This window comes from Sciurus carolinensis, chromosome 13, assembly GCF_902686445.1.
Source record: "Sciurus carolinensis chromosome 13, mSciCar1.2, whole genome shotgun sequence".
NCBI lineage: Eukaryota > Metazoa > Chordata > Mammalia > Rodentia > Sciuridae > Sciurus > Sciurus carolinensis.
The window spans coordinates 69,102,608-69,123,150 of record NC_062225.1 but is presented as its reverse complement, the minus strand read 5'-3'; the positions used below and the strand labels follow the sequence as shown (position 1 = coordinate 69,123,150).

Sequence of the window (20,543 nt, the reverse complement as noted above, 5' to 3'; positions counted from 1 at the left end):
TTAAACTTATTTGCACTTATACTTCATCAGAAATTAGTGTTGTTCTCTATTATACTGGTTTTAATAACTGTTTTAAATCACATGTATTCATTTATTACTTAAAAACTTTATATTCCATCGGTAATTTTATATACTAGAAACCCTAACATATATTTAACTTAATCACCTAGCAAAACAAAATTATTTATGGAGTATTTAATTATTAATAACACTTGTCTTTATTCATTCAGCTACCTATTGAATAACCAAAATAAATTTCTTCCATATATTCTTTTCACTCATTCATCAACTTATTTAATAAATGTACTTAATATATTTTGCAAAATGACCACATCAGTACTATTTCTGATTATGGGGGCATATGGTTATCAAAACAGGAAGGTCTACGTTCTCATGGAGCATACACTCTAGAAGAGAGAGGAAGACGATAAATAAGTAAACAAATTAAGTAACCTCAAATTGTGATAAGTGATAAGAAAGAAATAAGCAGAACTATTTATTTCATTCCTATTCTATGTGCAGTAGAGGAAGAGGGAGTGCTTCCAACAAAAACAGAAAAGGCACCTTAAAAAGTAAGTGCCATGAGAACGAGGAAAAGAATGTTGAGGTAATGAGCAAAAAGTATGTTAAAGAAACCTGAGAGAAAAAAATGACCAGTTTCATGAATCCTAAAACATAGTAAATAGGGCCCGGGGTTCTATCCCCAGCACCACAAACAAAGTAAATAAAGAAGACAAAAACAAAAGTTGAGGTAAGAAGGCAGGTGTAAGTCAAATTATTAAACTGTAATCAGAAGCTTAAGTACATTAGAAAATCACTGAAGGTTTTAAGTAGTACAACCACATTATCTGATTTACATTTTTAAAGTTCTAAAACACTTATAAAATAAACATACTAAGAAATATAACAATAATTAAAGGGTAACTGTCATCATTTATTTGGAAAGTTGATATCAGACAAATAACATAATAATACAATCAGATCAGTCATTCATCATTCATGATGCATTTAGTGAACTCCTACTCTGCGCCAGAATCGGCTCTGGGAAATTCAAAGTTGATAGTGGTGATGTCACCTTCTACTAAGCAATAAATACAAAAAGGACAATGGTGATCTCATCTCTAAGCAATCCATTTTCTTCCTAAAGGCTCAAAACAACAGATGCCAAACTGTGCTGTTTCAGAACCACCTGAGGAGTATGGTAAAAACTGCAGATATCTGGGTCCCACCTATCAGTAATTCTAACTTAGTAGATTTCTGATCATTCTGTGTAATAGAGATGAAGAAAAGATCAAAATCACCTGAAATTTATAAATTACACTTCCCCACAGTCCTCCAGAATGATGTCAAACTGAGCCATCACAACTAATGGAAGGAGTAAGCAGAATGGCCCAAGGCATGCTGTGGGATGAGTGTAGAGAGAGATATTAAGGCTGCCACAGCAATGAAGAGTTCTTGGTTTCTTTCTTCTTTTTTAATTGCCAAGAAGAAGTAAGTGCTTCTATAGACCAGGGGTTCTCGAAGTGACATATAGTCTGACAAGAGTCCAAGATTCTTTCAGAAGGTCCACCAGGTCAAAAAAAAAAACAGTTTTATTTAATAATGTCCTTGACATAGCTGTAAATATTACACATTTACACATTAAATCTCATCCCTCGAGTATAAAAGTTTTTCATATTCTACACACTGAAATGGGAAGATGGCTGCTTCAAAGAAAATGCCTAAGATAACAAGCTGAAGGAACCACTTTCTTATGGTACACCATTTTTCTTAAAAAAAACAACTGACAGAGAAATGAGGGTACTCAATCTTGGGTATCTCATAGATATTTCCTTGAAAATGAAGAGTGGGTCTGTCACATCAAGGGAAATAATCAACAATATTTATTGCTAACTAAAATTCAAGCTTTAAAAACAATTAGAATCTTTCAAAACTTGTTTCTGACACTAGGTTTAACAGCTTCCCAAGTCAAAATGGATTTTCTGAGGAGAATGAAGATGATATTAACAAGTGTAATTCTTTGACAATGAAAAATGAAATACGCAAATCTGCTTAATTCAAGGAACAAATATTTTCCATATGACAAATACATGGTGTGAAAAAAATTCTACATGGATGAAAGATTCATTCAAAGTGGAAGAAAGACCAACTGATCTTGCTTAAAACAGAACATGAAAACTCCATTGTCATGGTTTCAAAACTACATTGCAGGATTGGGGTTGTAGCTCAGTGGTACAGTGCTTGTCTAGCAAGAGTGAGGCACTGGGTTCAATTCTCAGCACCACATATAAATAAAATAAAGGTCCACTGACAACTAAAAAAGTATTTTTTAAAAAATACACTGCAATTATTAATCTTTAAGAAACTATCTTTAGGGCTGCATCATCTTGACTGTTAAGTTTCATAAGCATTTTAAATTATATGTAATTTAATGTAGGTCACCTATATTTAAGAAAACAAAAAAAAATTAGTAAAACAAAAGTTAAACTACTACTTGCTGACTATCTAACATCAAAGAAGGACATCCATAATTATCTGAAAAGTTTGTTAAAATACTCTGCCCTTTTCCAAATACATGTCTGTATGGTGCCAGACTTTCTTCATATGCTTCAAGTAAAACAACATATCACAACAGAGTGACTACAGCATCAGATAAGAGAAAATTCAGTTGTTTCCCATTAAGCTACACATTAATGATATCTGCAAATATATTATAATTGCCACTCTTACATTTTCCTTGTTTTAGAAGACAGTTATTTTCATTAAAAATGTCATTTATGGTAACAGGTAATGGGTTTATTGTTTTTGTTCTGCTGGGGATGGACAACACCACCTACTACAAGCTAAGCATGCAAACTACAATTGAGTTACATCCCCAGTCTATTTTTTTTAAATATATTTTTAGATATAGATGGACACAATACCTTTATTTATTTATTTTTATGTGGTGCTGAGGATCGAACCCAGAGACGTGTGTGCTAGGCAAGCACTCAACACTGAGCTACAACTCCAGCCCAGTCTATTATTTTTAAATGAATTAAAAGTAAAGTTTCTCAGTTTTACCTTCTAACTTGAATAGCTATTAACAGATAAAACTCACATAAACAAAAACGCTTTGAAGTTATCATTAATTTTGAAGAGTGGAAAGAAATTCTGAGACTGAAAAGTTTGAAAACTGCTAGAAATCAAATGACATTTTATTTAGCTATGCAGCTCTGAATCATCTTACCAAATGAATATATCATAACTGTCTTCCTCTCAACTGGAATAAGGAATGAGGGGGAAAAAAAAAAGGAGTGTCACAGGCAGAATAATGAGTCTGTTATAATGTAAAAAGATCTCCAATTACAAAATTTATTAAGTACAAAGAGGCAAACTCTGAAACAATTATATGATATAATATCATGTACTGGAAAAGAGGAAGAAATGATGGCTATGTTCAGAAGTGCTTCACTATGCATAAACAAACACTGAAAAGACAAAGAAATTGATAAAAGCAACTACCTGCAAGGAAAAAGGAATATGGAATACAAAACAATACTGATACTAAATGAAATTTTTCAATGAATAACTTTGATCTTTAAAACACATATATGTATTCAAACTTTTTTAAAAAATCCTAAACCAATATTAACCACATTTCAAATGTATTTTCAATTTTTAAATTGCTCTGCTCTCAGAAAAACTAAAACAAACAAACAAACATACTCTTTTCATTAACTCTGAAGCAAAAAGAGTGTTGCTAGTCACTTAAGATTAAGTACTGGTCAATCTGATTTCTAAGATTCAGGAGGGGAATATTTTAAAAGTTATAAGTAAATTCATCATCTGAAAAGTCCAAATTAGGAATGATACAGAATTAAATAAGAAAACATCCAGGTAAAACCAGCAGTTATTTTATTACTTTTGTATTTAAAAGTTGTACTTAGGAGGCTGGGGTATGACTCAGTGGTACAGTAACTGGCCAACATGTATGAGATCCTAGGTTCTATCCCCAGGACCACAAAACAAAACCAAAACTTTGTACTGTTTTGGGCCTTCAGTCACAGAAAACTTTTAAAGCTAAGGCTTCATGGGTCACACCAGTAATTCTACATGCTGGGGAGGCTGGGGGGAGAGGGGGGTTCATAAGTTTGAGGCCAGCCTCAGGAACTTAGGGAGACACTATCTAAAAATAAAAAGGACTGTGACTCAGTGGTAAAGTACCCCTAGGTTGGATCCCCAGTACAAAAAAAAAAAAAAAAAAAAAAAAAAAAAACCTTATAACCTTTGGTTATTTTAAACTCAGATGAAAATTCTATAACAGAATAGTTTTCAAATTTTTCTAAGAGTAAGAGCTTAATAAAAATTCTTAGATTGTTTCTGTCACTTTTTCAAATGGTCCAATACAAAAGGGGCATACTTCTTTCCACATGGATTAGTAGCTCTGCATAATTTATAAGAGTTCTCAAGCCAAAGTCTTAGGTCAGGGTTCAGCAAAGAGCCTGAAGGCCAAATCTGATTCACCATCATTTTTTTGTAAATGAACTTTTACAGAATATCACCCATACTTGTTAATTTACATATTAACTACATCTATTATCACAATACAAGGACAAAAATGATTAGTTGCAATGGCATAAATAATATGATCTGCAAAGCATAAAATACTCACAATCTGATCCTTTACAGAGAAAGCTTGGAACCTCCATTCTAGTTCATTTCAACTACAGATTAAGATGTAAACCCCACACTGGATTGTGGGTCAGTGGTAGAGAACCTGTCTGGCATGTGTGAAGCCCTGAGTTCAATCGTCAGCACCGCATACAATAAAATAAAAGATCCATTGACAACTAAAAAAAAAAAAAATTTAAATAAAAAAGATACAAACACCACTACAAGGAGATCTACTGCTTCCGCTATGCTTCCAGTGAGAATTATAACTTGTTTAGATACTCATACTCAGCTTCCCCTCTCACTGTTCATTCCTGGCTCATAATGATTTAACATTTGGTTAGTCTGGTATGAGGGTGCAAAAAAGATCCTGTCTCAAAATAAAAAATAAAAAAGTTTGAGAACATAGCTCAATGGTAGAGTGCCCAACTTCAATCCCCAGTACCAGGGAAAAAAAGAAAAGGAAAGCAATGATTTAGCTTTTTTTTTTTTTTTTAACGACAGCAAGAAATAGCAGGAGAAAAAGAAAACAAGATACCCTAGAAAAATTCTAGGCTTTACTCATATGACCTTATGTCTGAGAAATGAAGAAATAATATAGAAAAGTGGGTGTGTGTGTGTCCCTTAATCAAAAGGATACATAATCAAGAAAGGTTATATCTATGTAAACTTGGAAGCCTGCATTATGCATAATGGGTAAACATAAAAGCATTCCCAATATAATTCATCAAAATCATTATTAAACTTTTTTCTCAAAGTTTGTAGTAACCAAAACTATTGGATACGAAAAAAATTAGAGGTATAAAATTTGGAAAGGAGATAAAATTATCACTAAATGCAAATGACATGACATTTATATTCCTATAAATTTTTTTTTTTTTTTTTTTTTTTTGCGGTGCTGGGGATCGAACCCACGGCCCTGTGCTTGCAAGGCAAGCACTTTACCAACTGAGCTATCTCCCCAGCCCCCTATAAATTTTTAAGAGACTCTACAAATTATTTTAAAAAAACAATATAAATTAATAAAGCTTTCCTCTATCAAACAGCTTTCAAACATACAATAGTTTAGGAGAGCTAATAGAGAAAATATACTATGTAAAAAGTAATATGGGCAAAAAGAAATACCTGAAAGAAAAATCATAAAAAATATAAATTCTCTCAAAATTCACCTATAATTTAATAAGATTACAAAAAATACAATCATATCACTTGCATTCAATAATTTTACAGGGGCTGGGGAGATAGCTCAGTTGGTAAAGTGCTTGCCTTGCAAGCACAGGGTCCTGGGTTCTATCCCCAGCACCGAGAAAAATAATAATAATAATAATAATAATAATAATAATAGTTTTACATCCTTTCAAAATTTCATACCTGTAATTTTTTCTCATCCAACACTATTGCCAGTAAATACCTCAAGAAGAATGTTTCAATTTTGGTTTTGTAAAACCCACCTGTACATGCATAGTGTAAAAACTATACAAAATCAAAGAAAAATTTCTGGGGAAGAATAAGTCCTAGAGTTCAGAGGACAATAAATCATTTGGTGAGAAGGAAACCTGATTCTAATTTCATATGGATAAATAAACAAACAATAATTAAGTTCACAGAGAAAAATAAATAAGGAAAAATACCAGGAAACTTCTGAAACAGAAGAGCAATAACAGTAACTTATCTTATAAACTACTATAATTAAAACTATTGGTTTACTAACCTAGAAATCAAACCAAACAGGCTGTCTGGAGATAGATACAGGAAAATAAAGAAATTCAGTGTAATTATGAAGGAATAGTCTCATATTGTGAGGGAAAAAGGAGTATATAGGAGGCATTATAATAACAATAAATAAAAGTGGATTCATAACTCCATTTCACATCAAATAAATTCCAAATGAATGAAAGACAGAAATGTTAAAAATCAATGAAATAATTAGAAGCATTCACAAAGAAGAAAGTGGGAAACACCGAGGTATATGCAAAACACACACACACACACACACACACACACACACACGAAAATTAGTAACAAGAAAGAACTCCAAAAATCTACAAAGGAATCCACTTGAGTTTCTGGTTTACTATCAACTTGTACATACACAGGGTAGAACTACACACATCTAGGCAAAAATTTCAGGGAAGAGCTCAGAGGGCCATAAGTCAGTAATCATTAGCCTGAATGGAAGTACCTCCCTGATTATATGGGATATTCAGAACAGATCCCAAAAGAGTAATGCTCTAATGATTGAAACTTAAAGTAAAGATAACCTGAGCCGGGTGTGGGGGGGGTGCATGTCTACAATTCCAACTACTCAGGAGGTTGAGGTAGGAGGATCACAAGTTCAAGGCCAGCCTCAGCAACTTAGTGAAGCCCAGTCTCAAAGTAAAAAATAAAAAGGGCTGGGGATATAGGCTCAGTGGTTGAGTATTCCTGGGTTCAGTCACCAGTACCAAAATAAAAACTTAACACTGCAGAAACAACTGGATATACACATGCAAAAGAATTAAATTGAACCTCTACTTCAGAACACATACAAAAATTAACTCAATACTGATCACCTTCCATAATATAAGAGCTAAAACTATAAAATTCTTAGAAGAAAACTCAGGGGCAAATTTTTTATGACAATGAACTTATCAATGGTTTCACAGCAAGAAAAAAAAGGACTTCATCAACATTAAAAACTTTCATGCATGAAAGGATATCATTAAGAACATGAAGAAAACACTTGCCTAGCACATGCCAGGCCCAGGGTTGGATTCCCAGCACTGGAAAAAAGAAAAAAAAAAAAAAAAAAAAAAAAAAAAAAAACATGAAATGACAATCTAAAGAATGAGCAAAAATATTTGCAAATCACACCCTTGATAAGGGATTAAAATCCAGAAAAGAATTTTTAAAATTCAACAACAACAAAATCTCAGGAGGCTGAGGCAGAAGGATCACAAGTTCAAAGCCAGCCTCAGCAACTAAGCAAGACCCTAAGCAACTTAGTGAGACCCTGTCTCAAAACGAAAAATAAGGAGGGCTGGGGACGTGACAGACTGGGTGGTTAAGCATCCCAGGGTTCAATCCACAGTACCAAAAAAAAAAAAAAAAAAAAAAAAGGAAAAGAAAAAGAAAAAGAAAAACCCAGTTCAAAAATGTGCAAAGGAATTTAACTGACATTTTTCCAAAGGTGATATACTAATTGCCAATAAGCAGGTGAAAAGATGTTCAATATAATTAGTCATTAAGAAAATACAAGCTGGTGTAGTGACATATTCCTACAATGGATCAATCACTGAAATCACTTGAACCCATGAGTTAAGTAGCGTGGGGGAAAAAAAAGAAAGGAAATACAAATCAAATCACAATGATATAACTTCACAACCATTAGGATAACTGTGTGGGATAAAAGGAGGAGGAGTGAGGATGGGGAAGAGGGAGGAGGAAATAAGTGTCACCAAGGATGTGGAAAAACTGAAACATTCATGCATTGTTAGTAGGAATAAAAAACTGCAGCTGCCAGTTTGGCAGTCCTCAAAAAGTTAAACATTAATTACCACACTACCCAGCTATTCCAATCTTAGATATATACCCAAAAGAACTGGGGAAAAGGAACTCATTTTACACTTATGTATAGTAGCATTAGTCACAATAGGCAAAAGACAGACAATTCAAGTATCCACCAACAGATAAATAAACAAAATGTGGTCTGTACATACAATGGAACATTACTCATCCTTAAAAAGGAATGAAATTCTGATACATGCTACAACATGGATGAACCCTGAAGACATTCTAAGTTAAATAAACCAGACATGAAAGGATAGTAAATAGAATTGTAGTTGCCAGGGGCTGGGGTGAGGGGGAATGGGGGGTTAATATCTAACCAACACTTATTTTCAGTTGGGGAAGGTGAATAGGCTCCAGAGAAGGATGGTGGTGATGACTGCGAACACTGAAAATACTCAATACAAAAGGAACTAAATACACTTAATTATTGTTAACATAGTAAATTTTATGCTATATATATTTTACCACATTAAAAAAAAGCGTCTTTGTATATCAGGGGCTTTGCCAGATAGCTTATGCTAATAACGTAATTTTGCGGTGAACTCTTGTTTTCATTCTTCTGGTACCCTGGGCCACATTGTATCAGTGTGACCTCTTTTGGAAGAGGGTAAATGGAGACTGAGTAACTAAAGCCAGTCATGTGGATGAACCAGGCCTATATGACTAAACCTCAATAAAAACCTGGATACCAAAAGGTAGATGAGTTTCCCTGGTTGGCAATACTTAGTATTAGTCACACACCATTGATGGAAAATTAAGCATACTCAGCACAGCTCCACTGGGAAAGAAAACTGGACACTTGCATCTGGTTTCTCCTGGAATCCACCATATGTGGCTTTTCCTTTGTACTATCTCTGCAGTGAATCCGTGTATTATCTCTGTAGTGAAAAGTATCTTAAGTATAACATCTTTTCTGAGTTCTGTGGAAACTTTTCATCAAACCTGAGCGTGGTCTTAGTGATCCCTGTCAGAAAAGCATACGCCATGTAAATATTAACCTTGAGAAAGCTGAACTGGCCTTAATATAAAAGCAAGAAACACCTCATACAAGGAAATATTACCACATATAAAGAGGTATATACATAATGATAAGTCAATTAATCAAAAACAAAAACTAATCCCAAGTACATATGCCATATAATAAAGATTCAAAATATATGAAATAACAAAACTAAAAGAAAAAACAGACAAATTCACAATTACAGTTGGAAATTTCAACACGACCCTCAAGAACTGACAGAAATAGCAAAAAGGGTTTTGCTAAATGCCAACAAGTCTGAAAATTAAATTACCTCGGAAGGCAAAAATAAATAAAAAATTTTAAAAATCAGTGAAAAGAAAATCATCAGGAATATAGAAGACTTAACCTAATTAACATTTATAGAGCATTCCATCATACAACTAAGGAAAACATACATATTTTCAAATGAACATGAACACTCATCACAACAGACCATGTAATGAGCCTTTAAACAATGTTTAAACTAATCTGACCATAAACTGGTCACATCTCAAAGTATTACTGTTTCTCACAGTATTTTGGGAAAAACTATCTGCACCCATTTTTAACATTTCTTCCTACCTCTCTTAAGAGTAATTAACAAACAAAATATGGGAATCAATAAAAATTTCCTTTCTTTAACCACCAGCCAGGATTGGGTAATCTTATGAAGTACATGCAAAAGTCCTAAAGAACAATCTTAACACATGTGGAGAACATCAAGGAAGCTAGAATGGCTGGAACAGCATGCATGAAAGGAAAAATATAAAGAGATAAAATCACAAATTAAGCAGAGATCACAGCACATGAGACGCTGTATCTTTGAAAGAACTCTGAATGTAATTATAAGTATGATGGGGTAGTTTGAGAAAAGAATACTATCTGATTTACATTTTTAAAAATTTTCTTTGCCTTTGTATAAACAACAAAAGGGCAATGGGCATGGCAGTGACATAGAAATGGCCAAGACCAGAGTGACTTAGACTAGACTCACACATATCTGTCAAAGAAAAATATCCAGGCAAATCTACATGAATTGTGCTGAGATGCCTTATTTTCTTTCTTGACTTCCAGGACTTCTCATCCTACTCCTTCTCACAACACAACATTTAATCTGTGTCCTTACAGTATCTCCCTTATCTACTCAACCTCTTCATATTAGAAAAGTTCTAAGTCTCAGTCACCCAACCTCTGTTTTTCAGTTATTCTCAATCTCATGGTGACTGCATCTAGATACTTGGCTTTTTCATGCTTGGCTAATTCCAAATTTTACATCTCCCATCTAGACCTCTCTCCTTAACACCAGACTCTCATATCCACTGAACTGTGCAGTAAACATCAACCTAACAAACCAAAATTATTTCAAACCTTCCCCTTCAAACTTGTGCCTCTTAGTCTTCCCAATTTCAGGTAACAGCAACTCCGTCATTACAACTACTCAGAGATAAACCTTAAGAGATATCCAGGATCCCTCTCTTTCACTCATACCCCACACTTAAAGTATGTCAACAAGTCTTTTTAGTTCTACCTTCAAATTAAATCTGAAAACCAAACACTTCTCACCATCTCCACTGCTACCACTCAGTCTGAGTAGATCATCTCTACTTGATTACTGCTTTCCTCCTCCCTGAGTCTGTGCTTGTTACTGCCTTCACCACTTGCCAACCTTAGTCTACTTTCAACATAGTAGCCAAGTGATTCTATAAAATCTAAATTAGATCCCATCACCTACTGTTTAACCATCCAAAGGCTATCTCAAGTAAGAGTTTTTCCAATGGCCTTTAAGACCTAATATATCTGGGCTGGGGATATAGCTCAGTTGGTAGAGTACTTGCTTCCCATGTACAAGGCCCTGCATTCAATCCCCAGCACCACAAAAAAAAAAAAAAAAAAAAGACCTGTCCGCCCTTCAATTGATGGATAAAGCAACTAATATTGACCTAATATAGCATCTGACCACAACACCTTTGTGCCAATGCTCCTCACTTACCTGTTTTTTTTTTTTTTGGTTGCAGGGGCGGGTACCAGGGACAGAACTTAGGGACACTCGACCACTGAGCCACATCCCCAGCCTTATCTTGTATTTTATTTAGAGACAGGGTCTGGCTGACTTGCTTAGCACCTCGCTTTTGCTGAGGCCAGCTTTGAACTCACAACCCTCCTGCCTCAGCCTCCCAAGCCACGGTGATTACAGTCAAGGGCCACAGTGCCTGGCCAGTCACTTACCTCTTGACTTGTATCACTCTGTCCCAGTTTACTTCATTCCAGCTGCAATGATCTTACCTCCTTGCTGTTGATCAATACTCTATGACTGTTTTGGCCTCAGAATCTTTGAATCTGTCTTACCCTCTGCCTAAAATTGTCTATCCCCAAATGCATGGTTTGATCTTTCACCTACTTTACTCAAATGTCATCACAGGGAAGCCTTGCCTTTCTGTGCTACTTAGTACTGCAACCTTCACCCCTGAGCCTTTAATATTCCCTGTAGGACAGTTCTGCTTTGTTATTCTCCACAGCACCTTCCTTCATCTTGCATGCTATATATATTACTTATTTACTTCATTTATTGTCAGTCTCCCCCCAGATAGAATGTAAACTCTAGGAATTTTTGTTTCATCCCCTGCTATACATACACCTAAACCCTAGAGGAAAAAAATCAGTTTGTTCAATATTGAATTGCTGAGTAATAAATAAAGTATCTTCTGAAGTGCCAAATTTGTTAGGTTCAATTCAAAATCTCGAACTAGTCAAAATATACCAATTCCTTTGTATTTAAATTATATGAATCAAATTCAACACTTATGAGTGCTCTAGTTATGTTTTTTGCTATTTCATAATCCAAGGTATTTACTTGAAAATTATAAAGATGCTCACCACTTCCAAAGAGTTCAAACTTCTAACTCTGGTTTCAGTTGAAAGTCTTGGGTTCAAACGCTAGTTCTACTAGAATGACTCACAGTATTTATTAGCAGTATGATAGGGCAATAAAAATCTCCAAGTTTTAGTTTTTCATCTATAAAATGGCAGCATAAGGTAGATCAAAGACCTGCCTGCTTCTCTATCCTGCACCTAATCTTAGGATTCATGTGAAATCAAAAATACATGAGAAAATGCTTTATAGGCCATAGATGACATATGAGTGTGAATTAAATGTTCACACTATAGTTTGGGAAAAAACAAAATTGGGACAGAAAAAGTTCATTGTTTAAGGCAGTATATCTCACCATACATCCCTAACCACTAACACTAGTTTTACAGCCAGACTGGCTCTTCCACTTAATTGTTAAACAAGTTACTCAACCTCTCTGAGTCATCGTTCCCACATTCATAAATGGAGATAATACCAACCCTGCAGCACCCTTGAGGATCAGAGATTATATATATATATATATTATATATATATATATATATATATATATGTAATGAACTCATGGAATGCATTTAGTGGAAGACTTTTGTCATTTTCATCCTTTTAAAATGAAAAAAGTCCAAAAGAAAATTATACACACTACACCATGGAGATAGAAAAGATGATATTTTGACTTGAAAACTGCATATGAAAGAACAAGAAGGAAAGCAAAAAAGGACTAGCAGTAATCAAGCAATAACATCAATAGTTGGTCTACTGAACTTCTTTCCTTCTTGCCTTTCTCCAAGGTAAAATAGGATGAACAGTGAGCACACAGAAAATCATATTTCATAACCTAAAAGAATTCACTTTACGACTAAATAATAGTCTTTTCAAAGAAGAATTTATTGGGCAATTTTTTAATTTTTCACACACCAAGATATTTTGTTTTGACACCTAGAATTCAAGGTCTATGCCCCTCCAAAATAATAAAGTTGTGGTTTTCCAACTAAAGAACCCTGATATAATTTTATTAAATATTTAGAAACATAGCAGAGTAAATGAAAACAACCTAAAAAGTAAAACTACATTTAAGATAAGTATCATACAAATACTTTGAAGATATTCTTTGAAATCTGACTTTGATATATCCTCCATTCACTAACACCATTAATTATAAGATGCACCATTTTATAATTATGGATATATCCACCATTCACTGACACCATTAATTATAAGATGCACCATCAATATAAACATCATTTTTCAGGGGAGAAAACAAAGCTCCACATTAACACCAATTTCAGAAACATTAAAATGTAATATAATACATTCCTCTGGGATTTTAAAAATATTATATATCTATTTTTTAATACTTTTTTCTAGTTGTATACGGACACAATATCTTTATTTTTATGTGATGCTGAGGATCGAACCCAGTGCTTCCATGTGCCAGACAAGTGCTCTACCACTGAACCACAACCACAGCCCCTGTAATATTATATGTCTTAATCTAAGGGTGTGTTATGTTAAAACTGAATATTCAGTAAGGTGTACACTAGACTTGTATACTTTTTCTACATGTATGTTCACTTTAACAAAAATGCATAATGTAGTGAGCCAGGTACAGGGACACACAGTTATAATCCCAGGGATTTGGTAGGCCAAGGCAGGAGGATCACAAGTTTAAAGCCAGCCTCGGCAACTTAGTGAGACCCTGTATCAAAATTTTAAAAATTTTGAAAGGTTTTGGTTCAGGGATAGAATGTCCCCAGGTTCAATCCCCAGTACTGAGGAGGAAAGAAGAGTCTTAACATAATGAACTGCAACTGTATTTATAGAGTATACATACACATAGTAATCAATTAGATGAACTAGAAATCTAAATATAAAAGGTTAAAAGATAAAGGTCTTAGAAAAAAAGAAAAGAGTAACTTCATGACACTGAGGTAAGCAGAAATGTCATAAATAAAAAACAAAAAGCACTAAGTACCTGGTAAACTGGACTTCTCTAACATTAAGAATTCTGATTTACCAAAACACCAAGATTCTGAAAATGTTACTTAAAGAAGATATTTACAACACATATACTGTATCTAATGAAGAACTAGCATATATAAAAACTTACAAAATTTTTTTTTAAAATAAACAACCCAATACAAAAAGGCAAAAGATTAGATACTTCACAAAAGCAAAAATCCAATGACCAATAAAGATGGGATCTCTAACATGAAAGTTGCTCAGCTTCACTAAGATACAATTGAAATTATAATGTAATACCACTTTACAACCTTCCATAATAACTAAAAATAAAAAGACAGCTGACAATGTCAAGTGTTGGCAAGGGTCTAGAGCAACTGGAGCTCTCCTACATTGCTGGTAAGAGTGCAAATTCATTAAACCACAATGCAAAACTCTACCAGAATCTCTAAAAACTTGTCATATGCATGAATGATGACCTGTTATACAGCATTTACTTAAAAAAAAAAACACATTTACCAAAAAAAGTACAAAAACATTCATAGCAGCAAAACTTTTTTTTTTTAAATGTTCATCAACAGTAGAATGGATAAACTGTACTTTATTCACACAACAAAATACAGCAATAAGAATGAACAAACTACAACATAGACCTCTCTCACAAATATAATATTGAGCAAAGGAAACCAAAGAGTATGTGCTATATGATTCCACTTATACAGAATTAAAAAACAAAATTTTTCTACAAGGAAAAATATAAGGAACACGGGTGGTAGGCAGAATTCCAGTAAAAATGTTTCCAGCTAGATGCTGGCTACATGAATGTGCTTATTTTGTGAAAACTCATCTAGTTATGCATTTTTCTACATTTATGTCATATACCTTTAAAAATTTTATATTAGCTAGGTGCTATGGCACATGCCTGTAACCCAGTTACTCAAGAAGCTTAGGCAGGAGAATTGAAAGTTTGAGGCCAGCCTCTACAACTTAGTAAGAGATTCCATCTCAAAATAAAAAGGCTAAGGATCTAACTCTGTGGTAAAGTGCACCTGTGCAATTCTCCGTACCACAAAAAATAAATAAACAAAAAATAAACTTAAAATCTTATGAAAAATGGATCCTTATCTGGTAAATCAGGATGCCTAACTCTTTCCTACCACCTACACTACACTCAGAGATTTGACTGATGGCAGTCCTACATAACCCCTATTGCTCTTCAGGATTTAAAAACCAATAGTTCTGTGAATATGCTACCAATACCCACTGCTTCCTAATTATCTATCATATGACAAGGATTTTTTTAACATTCATTTGTTTAAATATTTATCAAATATCTATTACATACAAAACCTACCAAGTATCTGGAGTTTAAAACATGGCCCCTGGCTTCAAGGGCCATGTTTTTAAACTCCAAATACTTGTCTGTACGTAAGAATATATATATGGTCCCTTGTACATATGAAGTTTATACAACAGACCATGTATATAATCTTATGTACAGATGAAAAGACAAATGTATAGAGATATGCACAGGATATTAAGGGAGCACAAAGGAACAGGCATCAGGGTAGGTTTCCAGGAGGTACTAACACCTAAGACTTTTGTTTTGTTTTGTTTTGTTTTGTTGGGACCTGAACCCAAAGGTGTTCTACCAACCACAGCTCTTATTTTTCTCTTTTTATTTTGAGATAGGGTCTCACTAAGTTCCCCAGATTGTCCTCAAACTTGGAATCCTCCTGCCTTGACCTCCCAAGTTAGCAGGAAATACAGGCATGCACCACCAAGTTCAGTTAAGACCTGAGTCTTTAAAAGATGAGTACAAATTATCTTGGCAAAGAGCGTTTCAGGGGAAAATCTGAGTAACTAGGACAGTGATAAGAAACAGCATATTTGCTAGATGTTACCTGAGCATAGTAAAATCAAGAACCTGGATGGGATAGGAAAAGCTGTCAAGAAAGAGGAAGATGTGAAGTCATAAAAGGTCTTAGACTTTATCCAAAAGACAAGATGGCTCAGTGAGGGAATGATGAAAGGAATGACATGGTCAATAGATTACTCAGGCAGCAGTGCAGAGAACGAACTTAACAGGAGAGACTGACAGAAAGAAGTCTAGGGAAGAGACAGTTGTAACTGTCCTGACAGATGATAAGGGCCTGAAATAATAAAATCTATACCAAATCTGGAGAAAGTAGACTACAAGTCCATAATGCTGCAGGTCATACTCTTAGAACCATTAACCTACAATTGAAGTCAGCAAATTTTTTCTGTAAAAGTACAAATAGTAAATATTTCAGGCTTTTGTGTCATACCTGTTCTCTACTGCATATCTTGTTTTTGTTTGTTCTTTAACCCTTTAAAAATTAAACTTAACTAGTGAGCCATTAAAAAAATAAAAGTATTTGGGATGTGGGCCATAGTTAAGTTTGCTGATCCCTGCTACACACTAGTGAAGAAGTGAGGATTAACCTTCCTATGAGATTAATTTTCCTAAAATGCTACTTGCATCACATTAGTTCTTTACTCTAAAATCTCTATTGGTCCTCACTGCCTATGAAGCCCAATCCCTACTATGCCTAGCATTAGACTACACTCCAGCACCAGTCTCCTCTTACAGGTTCATGAATGACACCCATGAGAGCCTTTCACTCTTTATTAAGTTGAACTAATTACATTTAACTGCCTATGTATCTTGGTGTTTCCCAATCCAAAGTTCTTTCTTCCTGTTCCAAACTTGCCTAAATACCCTTCCTTCAAAGAACAATTCAAATTCTAACCTTGAAGTCACTCCACCTTCCTCAAAACTCCTAAAAAGCACCATGTAAGCTTCTCTGATATTTAATTGCTGCCTTGAACTATTATTTACTATGTATAACTGTAAATCCTTGAGGACAAGCAAATCCCTCTATCAATGGATGTAGCATATAACAAGATATAAATAAAACGAAGATGTGTGTGAATATTATATATGTACATACACACTTATTCACCAAAATAGCTAGATAACCGAAACAAATGTGATTTAATCCTTATTTCTATAAGTAATTGAATGCTTTAATTCTATGGACATAATCTGAATGCTGCAAGGAACCACAGAATGATGCATTCACAAATACATCTCTCTTATTCTTCACATGTCTTTAAGTCTAGTTTCCCAGAGAAATAACAACACACTTGGGTGCAATGGTGCCCACCCATAATTCCAGCAACTCAAGAGGGTCACAAATTCAAGGCTGGTACCATCAACTGAGTGAGACCCTATCTCAAAATCAATAAAAGGGACTGGGGATATAGCTCAGTGCTAGAATGCCCCTGGATTCAATCCCCAATGCCCTTTAAAAAAGAAACAAAGCGAAGAAAAAGAAACAATAACAATACAAATAAGAATTTTTCAACAGTCAATGATATTGATATAGGTACAAAGGCACAAAATTAAAGAGAAGTTGCTAGACCAATTACAAGTTTACTTACCTATAGTTTTACTTCATTTATTTTTAAAAAACAAATTGAGCTTTACAATTAATTTGCTTTAAATGCACCCTCAATTATTATTCAAGTTTATAAAGTCTCACATATATAGTCTAAATTTAGTAATAAGGTTATGACAGTTCATATTACCAAACTGGCATTACTACAACCATTTAAAATTAAGGGAAATAAGAACATAATTCTCTATGTGACAGTTTTAAGAAAATAGTGCACTTTAGTTCACTGTTGATAAATATAATCATAAAATTTTTGGCTTAATTAAAGGATTCATCTTATATTTGAGAAGATACACTGAAGAAATCTTTCTGAATACAAAGTGTGAGCTGTGCCCAATTTTACTACCCAAAGAATGTTCAAGAATCTATAAAAATTCCTCCAGAATACTACCCACATTCCAATACAAAACAACAAGAGTTTAAAACACTTTTAGAAATGTATGGAAAACCACAACAATTATACCAAAAGATGGCCAAGACAGTGAAAACCAGAACCAGGCCTCTCGGCCCACCTCTATAATCCCAGAGGCTTGGCTCAGCAGGAGGATGCCAAGTTTACAGCCAGCCTCAGCAACTTAGCAAGGCCCTAAACAATTTAGTGAGACCCTATCTTAAAAATAAAAAATAAAAAAGGGCTGGGGTTATAGCTAAGTGGTAAAGTGTCCCTGGGTTCAATTCATAGTACCAAAAAAAGTGAAAGCTGAGACTTTTAAAATTAAAACTCTTTTTAACTCTTTAAAACACATTGAAGAAGTTTACTTACTACTCTGAAAAGGCTATTTTTCAAGGATACTATTAATAGTTGAAACCAGGGCCTCCCTTTTCTCAATTCCTGGCTTAGTCTTGGGCACATCACTGAACTTCTCTGAATTTTTCCCCATTTGTTTACTAAACAATAATAGTTTAAATGACATTCTCAGATTGTGAAAACTGAGTAAATGTTCATGAAGTACTTCAAAAGCATAAAGGAAAGCCACTGTAACCATAAAATGTCATATTTGTTTAATGCAAAAACTACAGCTACCTGTTAGCAGTGGTTCCAAATCCAATCATGATAATTCTTGTCTGTCTTAACAGAGCAAATCTTCAGTGAGTCAGAATGGTGTATGTATTTAATGAACTAGTTTAACAACCTCAGAGAAAAGAACTTCTTTCCAAATCTTTGTTTTCTCAAAACCCCTGTCACTCTCTCCAACCGAATTATTTGTAAAGAGCAACACGATCCTACTCACATCAGAAGTTAGGTCTAGTTATTGATAAGCCAATAACGAATGACTGAAGACTAGTAGGAATCCCAGAGGAACTTTCTTTGTTAACATAGCAGATATGTGACCCCTGAAAATAATCCCAGGAGCAGTCGTTCTAACAAGAGCTTTATTAAAGGCAAAATCCCTACCCTTTCTTACATAAAGAACTCGAAACGGTTTTCAGCCAGGGGAATTTGCTCAAAACCTAAACTAATTCTTTGAGGTAGTTCCCGCACCTGCTTGGTGCTGAGCGACTAGAGACTGGGGAGGCTGCTCAGGAAAAGTGCTGATGCCATCTCCAGCTGTCCCTGCATGACAGTAACAATGCAAACACTGACAAAAGAGCTGGGAGGCCACCCAAAGCCCCTGCCTGGCAGTACTTCCTTCCACCCGAGTCCCAACCTACAAAGCGACAAATCCCTGAAAGGCCCTCCTCTGACAGGTCTCCCACGCGGAGACCTTCTGTCTAGTCGGGCAGCGTGAAAAAGTACGTGCCTGCACTCCTTCCCAGAGAGCCGGGCACCCTAAAGGTGAGGGGAAATGCTGCCCGTCTTTCTCAAGTGCCAGAGGAAAACGGCGAGGAGACTTCCTCTCGGGCTCGGGGCGAGGAGGCTCCAGGGCGGGCGCAGAGAACTCCCTCGCGCGAGGGCGCCCCGCGGACCGGGCGGGGAGGGCAGGCCGGGCGAGGCAGGCGGTCCCCGCTCTCGCTCCCGGCGCCGGGGGCGCGGGGCTCGGCGCCGGCACACCGTCCTTACCGGTGGCAGCGGCCGGCGCCCGCGAGCCAGGGGCGGCGACCAGCAGACCCGTCCGGGAGCGTGGCGAGCACGGTCTTGCCTCGAGCCGGGTCCGGGCGGCAACTCTCCTCTCGCCCAACTCCGGGGAGCGAGAGGCCGCCGGCCGGGCTGCTGCCGCCCGGGTGGGGGAGGCGGCGAGGCCGGCCTGCCCGCTCCCTCCCCACGCGGTCCGCGCTCGGCGGCCCGTCCGCGCCCTGGTCCCCGCCCGCCGCCGCTGCGGGCCGGGCTGCCGACCTCGGCCGGCCGGGCGCGGGGCCAGGCGGCGGCGGCGGGCGCGCGGGCGGCCTGGGGCCCTACCTGAGGCTGTGTACCAGCTCCCGGCGTGACTGGCTTCCCGGCAGACCACTCGGTTGGACATCTTGGTGCCTGTGCCGCCTATGGTGCACGAGGATGAATGAGGAGGCGGCGGCGGCGGCGGCAGGAGCGGCTCCGCGAGGGGACGAGACACCGCGGGCCCAGCCCAGGAGGAGGCGGCAGCGGGGAGGGGATCGGCCCGGCCCAGGAGGAGGAGGAAGAGGAGGCGGCGGCGGTCCAGGAGGAGGAGATGGCAGCCGGGTTGGTGGCGGCGGCAGCAACAATCACCACAAACTCCGGCGACCGCCGGAAGATGGGGCCCACGGCGGCTTCACCGAAGCCCGGAAAGCCCTGGCCCGGCCCCGGAGTCGCCGCTGCTCCCCAGCCGGGGCTGGTTCCGCTGAGCCGCCCCCACGGCCCCCTCCCCTCCCGGTTGGCCTCCCCGAGCCACCGCCGGTGACCCCACCCCCGTGACTCCGCGCCCGCCCCCTCCCCCCACCCCCCGCGGGGCTCCCCGCACCCACCCCCACCCCCGGCAGGGCCCTCCTGCCCGTCCGCCCGCCCGCTGGCCCCGCCCCGCTCCTCCTCCCGCCGCGCGGCGAGGTTAACGGCGGAAACCGGACAGGCCGGACGGCATCGGGTCCGGCGGCCGGGCGAGGAGGCAGCGGCGGCTGCAGCTCCGCGCACACAAAGCCC

General features: G+C 37.3%; 1 protein-coding gene across 2 annotated transcripts in view; it reads right to left on the bottom strand.

The window, feature by feature from the left end:
* The window catches only part of Memo1 (mediator of cell motility 1), a 133,088-nt gene extending 112,783 nt beyond the window's left edge, over positions 1-20,305 (bottom strand). Inside the window, exon 1 of one of the 2 annotated variants that reach the window (XR_007104579.1) lies at positions 19,851-20,305. Coding sequence is in view for 1 of the 2 variants with exons in the window: in XM_047521905.1 (XP_047377861.1) it covers positions 19,851-19,911 (61 nt within the window). In the remaining variant the exon portion in view is untranslated. The remainder of the gene's footprint in view (positions 1-19,850) is intronic. The other variant, XM_047521905.1, reaches the window with a different exon arrangement.
* Positions 20,306-20,543: the final 238 nt, after the last annotated feature.